At 33.4% G+C, this 12719-nt stretch overlaps 1 protein-coding gene across 1 annotated transcript; it reads right to left on the reverse strand.

The window, feature by feature from the left end:
• Positions 1-7184: 7184 nt before the first annotated feature.
• On the reverse strand, positions 7185-12719 carry LOC122517356 (E3 ubiquitin-protein ligase Rnf220-like; the record flags this gene model as incomplete). Its single annotated transcript, XM_043635739.1, is given in 7 exon segments — positions 7185-7399; positions 8618-8692; positions 9346-9789; positions 9791-9846; positions 10315-10585; positions 12464-12652; positions 12654-12719. Coding segments are annotated over 7 exon segments (1173 nt in total), but the record flags the coding sequence as incomplete, so codon positions are not given.

Raw genomic sequence — 12719 nt, forward strand, 5'->3', positions numbered from 1 at the left:
TGAATAATTTCTATAAGAAAAAAAAAAATAATAATAATAAAACCGTATGTGCCTTAAAGGAAGAAACAAAAACAAACGAACGAACGAAGAAAAAGAAAAAAAACTTCAAAAATAGAAAGAGAAAAAAAAATATATTATATAAAATAAATATATATGAATAAATATAGGATTTAAATTTTTTGTGATCGCATACGAAACGTGGGAAGATAATTGAAGGAGGAAAAAAAAAAGTATAATGTTATATGAACATTGAATGAATTATAAGGAATTATAGTAAAACGTAAATAAAATATATAACTCGTGTTGCGAGAATCGACAATTTTTCTGATATTGCATCACGTTATATTATATCATTGACTAAGTATAGAATTAAATATATTACGATTGATTATTATACGTTAACATCATATAGAGGTTAAATAAATAATATATTTCTTAAAGAACATGCCCCGATATTGTGTGTATTTTGTTTCACGACAACAAATTTATTCTTCTTTTGATTATTGTACAAAGGGTTTCTTGTAATCGGTAATACGAACGAGAAGTGAGGGTGATTCTATGCGAAAAATTCAATCGATAATATAAAATTAAATTTCAATATTTGTCGAGTACTTGTGCATTTGGCTGACATCAGCTTGCAACCAAGTGCAACTTGAAATGAAAATTAACAACCTTTTGTTCGATAAACGTAAGAATAGAATCGATAATAAAAAAAGTATCATCATTTTGAGAAAATATTTGGAAACGTATTAAAAAGCATAAAAATTGAGTACTCGCTTGAATCACCGTACATACGAGACACCCTGTATATATTTTAAAAATTGCATTACTGCAAGAGAAACTAAAATGGATTGGAAAATGAATATTGGTTTTATTAATAGAATTACAATTCTGTTTTTATATTTTTTTTTTTATTAACATGTGAAATCTTCAATTACAGTGTAGTTAAAAATTATGCTACCACCACTCCAAATACCTGCGAAAAAAGAAATTTATAATTTTCTCGTTTCGTTAAAATGAATTTTGAAAACACCCTTGTACGTATATTACATTTTATTATTAACTTTTGTTTATTTTATACAATAATTTAAAAGAACCATTTTGGAAGCTCGATGGTAAGTAAAGATTATACGCCATCTTGTTATTTCTAATTATATAAATACAAAAATATATTAAAATCGATGAATACAATCGTCTTCAGAGGAATGTTCGAATATAAATTCACAAATATATAAAAGAAAATATTCTTCAAACTAAAAAATAAACTTTCGTAACTCTTCCGTTTTCTCCGACTTTCGTACTTTTTCATTTTATAAAACATTCTTCATGTAAAATCATCAAAGAGTACGAAGAAACTAAAAGAAGAAAATAAAAAAAAAAGAAAGAAGAAGAAGAAATCGATCGTACGAGAGACAGAAAGAGAAGGATGAAAAGGATGAGAAGGTGGTGGTGGTGGAAGAAGAAGAAGAAGAAAAAGAAGGAGGAGGAGGAGAACTCGTTGCGGAGAAAATTATTCACGCTCAGGAACATTGTGGTTTTACTTGAACAAACAGAGAAAGAAGAAAGTTATAAAGCTAGACGAGGATATCAACACACGCACACAGACGTGCACACAGCCAGATACACACTACTACTCGAGCTTAAAACAAGTAGGGAAACAAAAAAAAGAAAACGAGAGAAGGAGGAGGAAGAAGAAGAAGAAGAAGAAGACGTTTTCTCTCGTGTGGTAACTCGAAACATATCGTTGCTGGAGTGAGAAAGAAGAAGAAGAAGAAGAAGAAGAAGCATAACTCGTTGATCATGAAAGAGGTGGGGGGGGGTTAAAAAAAGATAGACAACGAGTTAGACGATGTGAGGTGAACGAGGAGGAAGAAGAAGAGGAGGAGGAAGTGGAAAAGTAGGAGGAGAAAAAGGAGGAGAATTGGAGGTGGAAATGGAGGTGGAGGAAGCTTCGAGACTGGGCAAGAATTTTGGTTGGCTTACGGGCTCGATGGGACGGTGTTGGGGGCGTTAACAAAAGGTATAATTCGTTCGGAGTTCGTGCGAAGTTCGCAGGCGTCACTGAGGTCCAAACCGAGCTGAGGATTTCAAAGAGGAGGGAGGTTTCAAACAGTCCCAGGGAGTTGCGCTGTACTGTCGAGTTGTACGATCGCGGTACGAACCTATTATCTCTCTCTCTCACTCTTTCACTCTCCGTTTCTATCTTTCTCACTCTTTTGTCCCTTCTCTTTATCCCTCCTCCGAATATTCCTCAGAGATATATACACGCCCTCTTCTCGCAAGAGGACGGATTTACAAACGCCTACTAAGAGGAGGAGGTACCGTTTGTTTTACGAATCGAGGTTATGTTTTACACCACTCGTCAGGTACATATATATATGTAGTATATGTATATTATTTTATACTTTTTTTCTTATTTTTGTTCTTTCTTTTTCCTCTTGGATGGAATACGAGGAACATTAATATTTTGAGGTTATCTCCTTCCCCACTCCTCGTATAATATGTTAATGTGTTCGGGCCTTTTCTCTTTACATTTATTTCTTTTTTTTTTCTTCTTTCTGAGATTCTAAAGAGAACATTTTATTCTATATGATAAAGAAGGCGTGAGATGATACCTTTTTGTTTCATAGTTTTTCATTGATCTTTAAGTCGAGATAACGTGGATTTTAAAATGAGGATGATAGTTAAGAGAGTGTTTTACTAATAATTATTATTTTTTTTTAAATTGGATATTTCAATACATACCATGTACTATTTTATTAAGCAACTATTTATTTTTTACTTTCTACAATATTAGAGAAACTTGTTTGGATATCATAAAATAAACAAAAAAAGAAATTCAAGAAACATTTGTCCTAACTAAATCTACATACGCAGGCTGGTATTAAAATCGTTATAAAAATCGTTTCAAATTCCGTAGGTGAATTCGGAAAAGCAAACGACCCATTTCCTCGTCTTCCCCTCACCCCCACCCCACACTTCTTTGCTCTATCTCATAAAGATAAAAAAAAACAGAAAAAAGAAAAAGAGGCGTGAACGAAAGTAATCCCGCGAATAGGCAACGGTACGTTGAATTTTTCCAGCTTTAAGGGAGCACACACCAAAAGATGTGTATAAAGATAATAAAAAAAAAAAAACCAACCCAAAAGAAGGGTATATTTATATATAATAAAAACAAAAGAAAAAAGGGAGATAAATTTGAAATAAAAATGTGAAAGTTCTTCTTTTTCATAGACGCGAACACGGGTGAAAAAGGTTTCTTTTGCTTTGCCGAAGTCGCGAAACTCTCGTAATAAGAGATATCTTCTCTAGGTAAACGTAATTTTGCACATTCACACAGACACCCATTATACACACACACAGACAATATATGTCTTTGGAATATAGGAAGAATATACCATGAGAATTTCGTAGAGGAAAGGATAGGCGGAGCTTTCTGGTACCGCGCCTCCGCAACACGAACCCACCTTTCCTGTTCTATTCCCCCAGTCGAACCGTCCTGGGGTTTCAGCTTTTCCAGAACCTTTTCCCATTTTCCCTCTCTCTCTCTTTCTCTCTCTCTCTCATACGACCTTTCTATCCCCACCACATTCTCGACGAGTACTGTACACAGTATAGTAGTAGCACTCCTTTCTGTCCTTTCGACGAAAGCGCACCTGCAAACCACGGAGCTCCACCTTCCTGTCACCTCCGGCACCACCTTTTGCCTCACCGATCCCACCCCTCCACCTTTCCTACACCCCCTCCTGCTACTACTCCTGAAACTCCTCTTTACCACGCATTCTCTCTCTCTCTTTCTCTCTTTCTCTCGTTCTTTTATTTTCTTCTAGGATTCCGTTTTTCTTTCTTTACCTCTGTGTCCTTTACAGTTACGAATACATATATATATAGATGTATCCACATCCACCTACCACCATCTTTCTTCCTAATTTTTTTCTTTTTAATTTTTTTCCTACCCCCCCTCCTCCAACCCCGTCGTTCGTACTTCCAAGCACCTACCTTTCTTTTCCCTGCCTATCCTTCTTCCCTAACGTCGCGGCCATTTTGTACAATTTTTTGTCACATACTTTCGCAACCTTACTGCTTTAATCAGAAAGAGAGATGAAGATAGAGATAGGGAGTGATAGAGAGAGAAAGAAAGAGAGAGAGAGAGAGAGAGAGAGAGAGAGAGAGAGAGAGAGAGAAGATCAGGAAAGAAATAAGAGACGGATATTAAACACCCTCCCCTCCCGTTACTCCCTTTTACCGGAGGATCCCGCAAAACCCTTCGCACTCGCAATCCTTTGCCCTTCCTTATTCTTCTTCTTTTTGGTTGTTGTATTATTATCGTAGGTGTTGTTGTACCTTCGTTCTCTACTCTCACTTTTGCGGTTGAATTTTTTCGCATCCTTTATTATTTTTCACTATACTTTACTCGATATACTTACTTACTTTTAACTCCGTTTAATTTTGGGGATTTTTATGGGGAAAAGAAGAAGATGGTTTTATTTTTTTTGTTCTTTATTCGATTGTTCTCATTTATTATTATACTTACCTTTTTCAAACTTGTATATTTTTTTTAGAAATTTATTCAACGTGATCATTTTATATACGCTGTTGTTGCACGTTGGTTATATCGAAATGCGTTAATTGTTTTCTTGAATTTTTTGACTGAAAAATTATTCATTGCTTTTTGAAACATATATAATATAATAATGATTATTGAAGTGTAATTTTAAAATGTTCATGAAAAAATAATGGAAATTAAATATGACGATCGTTAAATATTGAACATATAATTTTTTTTTTTTTTTTTTTTTTAGGAATTTTATCGTGAAAATAATGATGAACATCATAATAATGGTGTTAATAAAATTGTATATATATTTATAATAGCCTTAGTAGATTATTATTATTATTATTATTATTATTATTATTATTATTATTATTATTACCAAAAAAACAAAAGTGTCGAATAATTTTTTTTCTTTTCTTTTCTTTTATTTTCTTAAGGAATAATTTGCGACGGGTTAAATTTTTAAGATGATTATGGGAGATAATTGTAACGACACTAAATTCCATGATCGTTTTATTATGGATTACATAACAGCGTTCAGGGAGAAAAGAGGGTAGTTGCTACACTTTTTCTTCATCATCATCATCATCATCATTATCATTATCATTATCATTATCATTATCATTATTATCATTTTTTTTTTCTTTCATTTATTTACAGGTAATAGTGCCCTCGCGTTGGGGGCGAGCCAACGATTCGACGATTAGCTAAATGCTTTCGATAATAATTAATTCGATTCTCGTAGATCGATAAGAAAGTTTAAAATTCGATCGGTGTTTAGAATGAGAAAAAATCGCTAAACAAAAAAAAAAAAAATAGGAGTAGGGAAGGGGTAGAAAAAAGAGAACACGAGCTAAGAAAAACAATTACGATGATTGGTGTATTTCAAAATTTTCTTTTTATTTTTTATTTATTATAATATTTAACCTTGGAAGAAAAAAAATCAACGATATCAAGGTTAGGGGTTTAACTTTCTTATCGATCTTCGTTCGAATCGATTATTTCTTTGTTCGAGGATTAGAACGAGAGTATCGAAGGGTGCATGGTGCAAAGGAGGGGGTGGGGGAGGGCCAGGACAAGGAGGGGGGCAGCTCATCGATCGTGTACGTATTTCCAAATTGTGTGGGACAAATTTTCTTCGTCTCTTTTTTTTGGGTTTGTTTTGTTTCTTTTTTTTTACCAAAAAACAAAAAAAATCTCGTCTGCTCTTTTATTTTATATATATATATTTATATATATATTTTAATTTAATAATATATTTATAAGTATGACAGTATGTGTGTATGTGAGTGTGTGTATTTTTTAATCATACATGTCGTGTGTGTTCATACATATGTAATACATACGAATGATTCGTTCTCGCTATTATATTATCAAATTCGATTGAAATGAAAAATATAACGTGCCGTTACGCTTGCGAATTTGTTCTACGAATTGAAAATAATCAATCAAAATAAAATCAAAAATGTGTATATATGTGTATTTATATATTGGAGATCAACGTCGTACGATCAACTTCAAAGTTCTTTTTCAAAATTTTATTTTCTTTTTTTCTCTTTGGGAGAAAAAAAAAGGGAGGAAATTTACGTAGGGATCTATCAAAACGAAAAAAAAAAGAACAAAAAGAATTGGTATTTGTCGTTTCGTCTCGTAACTTCGTTGAATTTTCGAACAAAAATATTTGGATTTTATAATATCGATTCTGTGTGTCAAACACTAATTATATATAAAATATAAACACACAATATTTATTTTACATTGAAATTAATTCCCATCTTATAATACAATACAATATATAATGTAATATAATTTAAAAATAATTTGTTTTCAATTTTTCTTTTTTTATTTTTTATTTACGTTAGTACAACAACGTTTTCTATTATCTGGGCAGATTATTGTATCGACAAAAAAAAAATAAACAAATTTTAAATTAAATCGTACCAACGTGTGTTAAATTCGGATTTATTATGAATATAATTGTTGCGAAGTGGAAGAGACGAAACGTTTTCTAATCCACGCTTGGTAAATTGCTAAAAAGAGTTAATTTACTAACACTAAAAGGTGCGTTACACTCAGAGAGAGAGAGAGAGAGAGTGTGATTACTCTCTCTGTCTCTCTTTTCTCAAAGGTATGGATCAGATAGAGAGAGAGAGAGAGAGAGAGAAAGAAAAAAAATCGATCGCAGTTTATCGATAGATCGATTTTTTTTCCCAATTTTCGTTTAATGTTTGCGTATGTGTGTGCGTGTGTTGGTTAATGGTAATGGTAGTTTGGTGGTGATGGTGGTAGTTGTTTAATTCGTGCGTGTACGTTCGTTTACGTGAGATAGTTAATTTACGTTATTATTACATCGACGAATTATTATTACTTGTTATTTTTTTTTTTCGTTTTTTCTCGTTTTTTTTCTTTTGTCTGTTATTGTGTTTTTTTTTTCCATTTTTGTTTTTTTTTTTTTTTACAAGTATTTACATATTTGAAATTTTTGACGGATTTCGGAAATGTTCTCTCTAAGCGAGACGATTATTATTATTATTATTTTCGACAATTCTCATTAGGTCATTGGTATTTTTTCTTCTTTTTTTTCCATTTTTTTTTCGTTTCGTTTAATCATCGATTCTTGCTTGCTTGCTTGCTTGCTTGCTCGCTTGTTTGTTCGTTTGCTTTTTTTTTTTGTTAATTTTGTTTTTCTATTTAAATTATTGTGTTTTAGGCGGAGCATAGGACGTTAGTCGATCTGTAGTATACTTGATCAGCTTTCGTACGAGATTGACTTCACATGTAGATCCGTCGTAGATCCGATGGCGAGGTTATCATGTTGCACTGCGGGCAGAGCTTTTTTGCACCCTGAAAATAGATAAAAACAAACGAAATGGAAAAATATTAAACTACACTTCCATTTGAATTCTATTCTGATAAGTTATTCCGATCAATTCGTAACAATGTTCAAGAATTTTCGTATAATTTACTCAATATTAAACTTAAAAGTGTTTAAAATATAAACGAACATAATTCATAACGATTAAAGAAAATTACTTGGAAACATCTAACAGTATAATAGTCTCGTTAGAAAATAAATATTGAAAATATTCTCGAAAATGTTTATCGCATTTATTTAATTTTTATCCAACATTCGGATAATTCACTGCCAAAAATTTTCTACAAGTAAATTATTCGATATATTTAAAACTGTTTAAACTATAATCCAACATAATTCATAACAATTAAGAAAATTATTTGCAAACAGTATAATAGTCTCGTTAGAAAATAAATATTAAAAATATTCTCGAAAGTGTTCACCGGTTTCATTAAAATACAAATTTCTTCTATCATCGATAACTTTGATCCAAGTTTCAGATGAGAAAAAAAAAAAAAGGAAAAACTCGGTAACGGTTAACCCTAATATTTTGTGGGTTTACTACCTTATCGTATCGCATAAAAAAAGAAAAAAAAAAACAGAAAACATATTCGATTCATTAAAGATAAAACGTCGTAACGAATGATATAGGTATCCAATCGCAATTGTGGTTAAAGCTCATTTCGACGAACGGGAATAAAATAATACTTTAAAAACTGATCGGTAAACAGCCATTATGGTAAACGATAAAGAAACGTTGTACAAAGTAGATCCTCCCGTTTCTGGAAGAGAAAGAGAAGGAGAGAGAAAGAGAGAATGAATGAGAGAAAATGAGAAAAATATCTCCAACTTTTTTCATTCTTTTTATTCTTTATAAGCTCAAGAAAGCCAGGACGACGACACGATTGTCCGGATAAGAGCAACGATTTGAAAAAAGTGGTTCTTCTTCTAAAGTGTATCGTCGAATGGTCTGACGCAATTAGCGGTGTTTCTTAGCAACCCTATTCGTCTTTTTTATTACTTAAACGAGTAAGTATAACGTCTCTTTCGGTCATGAAAATTATTTATTCGATCGTTTACATCTTTCTCTATCTCTGTATCTCTCTCTCTTTAATCATTTTCTTCCTTTTCTTTTTGTTTTTTATTTTTATTTATTTACTTTTTTTTTCCTTCTTATATTGGAAATAGACGTTTAATTTAAAACTTACCAGCGTGTGTAGCCAGCATTGCTCGCAATGCACGTGCCAGCAGCATACGGACGTCACTGGTTTCTTATATTGTTCCTGTTAAATGCAAAAGAAAATACAAAATGTATTCGAATACGTTACGTCGTAGTAAATATTATCTCAATTTGAATTTACATTTAACATGGGGGGGGGGAATAAAAAAAGAAATATAATAAAAAAACTGGTGTGTGTACTTATGTACGCACGTAAGAAGTTATACTTCTTTGCCGTACCAAAACGAACATAACCTCAATAACCTCAAAAATAACTTAAAAAAAAAAACTTCAAAGAAAAAAAATAATTATTATTATACATATATAACAAAGAATAAAAAAAAGAAAAAGAAAATATCAAAGTATAGATATCAGTCCACGCTAAATATAAGAGAGATATATCGAATTAATTCACGCGTCAACAGCCATGGCGCAGGTAACAGCATTAATTCTCGCTTCGATCATTTAAGTAAAGCAGCGCTGAGTACGATTAGTATTTGGATGGGTGACCCGCTTGAGAAAAAAAGGGGAAGAAGAGAAGAAGACAACTTCATGCCGTATACTTGAAATTGTTTTGCCGCGCGTCGTAAATACCGAACAAACTTCATGGTGTCGTTTTTCCAGACGCTCGGAACAAAATCTCACTCCCCATTACATTTTCCCCAACGCGCCAAAAGAAGTATAACTTCAAAAATAAATAAAAGATCGAAAACTCACCATGCAAATGAGACATTTGAAAAGTTGACCACGCATCTCAGCTTCGAGTTCCTTGATCCTACCGCGAAGTGCTTCGACAACGGGGGTATCACCGTCCCTTCTTGGCGAGGAGGAAACATTTTCATCGAGTTCGTTTTGTTGACCAGGAATAGGGGTAGATGATGAACTGGTCGTGGTCGTGGTACCAGGTTCCGGTTTGACCTCGAGCAACCCTTGTTGCGCCAGCTGATCGGAATGAGGAGTGTGAGGTGCGTTAGGTGAGATAACAGCTTCCCTAAGTGCGTCCCTTTCCTTTTGTTCCCTTGGTGTACCGTCAATCCTCGGTGTTATAACATCAGCCTCGGAATATTGTGCCGGACCAAATTCCGCAACGTCGTCACCGTCGACAACTAAATCTACGTCCTCCTCGTCCTGTTGATTTCCACCTCCACCTCCTCCTCCACCGCCACCACCACCACCACCGCCCCGAACGATTGCTCGATGACGTTGCCAATCCTACGGCTACATTTTTCAAATCATTCGTTGTTCATAAATAAATTAAATTATATGGAATATATATATTTATTTATTATTTATTATTTATTTATTGTTAGGATTTAATATTTGTATTTGGTTTCTATTTCTTTGCGTCAATTCATTTTATATTATTTCATTATTTAGATTTGTATTTTATTTTGAAATAAACAAATTAGTAGGATCGAATTGTTTATCAATTTTTCCTAATTGTAACAATCAGTTGTAATTAGTTTTTCATGTATTTCCGGTGGTGGTATACACGATGAAATATTTATTTAATTCGTCGAAACGTCAAATAAATTGAATAAAAAGTCTAACGAATACGTGACACACGTGTGTGTTAATAATTTATGATTGATATTACAAGAGACGTTACAAACAAATTAACGAGAAAATTATTTATAAAAATGATCAATTATATCGGTCGATTAGATAAAATATTATTAAACATACCAGAAAATCCGCCAACAAGCATTGACGTAGCCCTAACTCTTCTTTGACCTGCCCATTCGTATTCTTCAAAGGTTTCGGCGTCACCCTCGACGTCGACTTCTTCTTCATCGAGATTCGAGTGTTGACCTGCTGGATTACCGTTATTATGCTTGTTTAGACAACGTTCTACATGTTGATTCAATTCTTCCGGAGTACCCGACAATCTTTCGCTACAGACCGGACACGTTGGCTCGTCCGCTTTTCTTTTTCTATTCTTAACACGAATCCTTGCCTATAACATAACATAATAAATAGAAAAAAAATTAAAAAAATAAGATGCTAAACATTGAATTCTTAATCGTGCTAAAATTCGTAACTAAATAAAGAAAATCTTCTTCTTCTTCTTCATTCTTTAGTTTAGGCAAATTGCCTGTTTCGTAACGACGTTTTTTCTGCCTATTGCACTGTTAAATTGTCGCACCATCGTTTTCGTGGGCGCCCCGTGCTTCTGCGGCCAACCGATGACTTATCCCGTGCAATTCTGACAATTCTTCCGTTGTCCATTCTGTTAATGTGTTCGTTCCATTCTTTTTTTTTTTTTTAGTATCCATTCGTTAATGTTCTCTACTTTGCATGTTCTTCTTATATCTTCACTTCTCTCTCGGTCCAGTAGTGTTTTTCCAACTATTCTGCGAAGAACTCTCATTTCGGTTGTCTCTAGTAACTGTTTCGTTTTCGTTGTGTCTGGTCGAGTTTCTGCGGTATATGACATAATAGGTCTTACCGTTGCCTTATAGATTTTTGCTTTGGTCTGTATGTCTATGTTTTTGTTTCGCCATATTGTGTCATTCAAACATCCCGCTATTCTGGATGCCTTCATTGTCTGTTCTCTTACCTCTGCTTCAACATCACCATATCCTGAGACTTCCATTCCTAGGTACTTAAATCTCATTTCCTGCTGAATAACCTTCCCTTCAATTTCCAGTTGCATCTTAACGATGTCTTTGATGTTGTCATGCATTTAGTTTTCTGGGCCGATATTTTCATATTGAATGATTTGGCTATGCAGTTAATAGGTGTAGTAGACGTTGTAGATCATCCTCATTTTCGGCAACTAATACAGCGTCATCAGCATAGCATAGGATGGTTATTTCTTCACTGCCCATTTTATATCCTTTTAGCAGTCTTACGTTTCTTATTATTTCGTCCATAATGATGTTAAAAGCGGGGACTTAGGGAATCCCCTTGTCGGATACCACAACCTGCATCAATCGGTTCAGTCAAGGAACCATTTATCTTTGCTTGGATCTTATTGTTTCTATAGATGTCCTCTATGGTCTTGATAAGATTATTCGGAATTTGTCGGTTATAGAGGAGGTGTATAACATCCTTTAACTGCACACGGTCGAATGCCTTTTCCAGATCAATGAAACACCATATGCTGGTCTGTTGTATTCAATTGATTTTTCTGTTATCTGTCTTATGATGAAAACCGCGTCTGTGCACGATCTGCCTGATCTGAATCCCTGTTGTTCTTCTTCTAGATTCGTTAAGCTGTTAATTTTGTTCGTTATAACCTTTGTTGTTAGTTCTCAATGAAGTGTTTAAAGATTTATTCCCCTGTAATTTGTAGGTAGTTTTTTGTCTCCTTTTTTAAACATAACTATAGTTGTGCTAGTTCGCCATTCGTCAGGTATTTTGTGCTGGCATAGTATTTTTGGATTAGGAATGTTAATTGTTGTGTGAGACAGAAAATAAATGATAATAATATTTGTTTACTGAAATCATTTATTTGTACGATCTCATGATAAATAAAAAATAACAATAATATATAAAAAAAAATAAAAAAAAACAAAAAACAAGATGCTACACATTGATTCTTAATCGTGCCAAAATTCGTAACAATATAAAGAAATATAAATGATAATAATATTTGTTAATTGAGATAATTTATTTGTACTATCGCATGATAATAAAAAATAACAATATATAACAAAAAAATTAAAAAAAAACAAAAAAAACAAGATGCCAAACATTGTATTCTTAACCGTGCCAAATTCGTGCCTAAATAAAATGAATATAAATGATAAACATATTTATTAATTATGAATTTATTTGTACTAAATGCATGATAAAAAAATAGAAGAAAACACATAAAATTACCTGTCTATCGCTTGATTCTTTTATAGGTCTCCCATCTACCCTGAGGAGTCTGATGAGGTGTTCCCTTGTGGTGGACCATCAGCAGCCGACGGTGCATGTACATTGGCCCATGTGGATGATCTTGCGGATTGAACTGGTGTGATGTAGACCTGGGTGGTCGTGGTCTTGACGAAGCGATCGAGATTTTATAAAGCGATCGTCAGTTCCTGAGCAAAATGTTGCTCGAGTTCCTGCGTCTAACCGCTTACCCCACATACCGGACA

The sequence above is a fragment of the Polistes fuscatus genome, unplaced genomic scaffold, assembly GCF_010416935.1.
Source record: "Polistes fuscatus isolate 324 unplaced genomic scaffold, CU_Pfus_HIC Scaffold1, whole genome shotgun sequence".
In the NCBI taxonomy this organism is placed as follows: domain Eukaryota; kingdom Metazoa; phylum Arthropoda; class Insecta; order Hymenoptera; family Vespidae; genus Polistes; species Polistes fuscatus.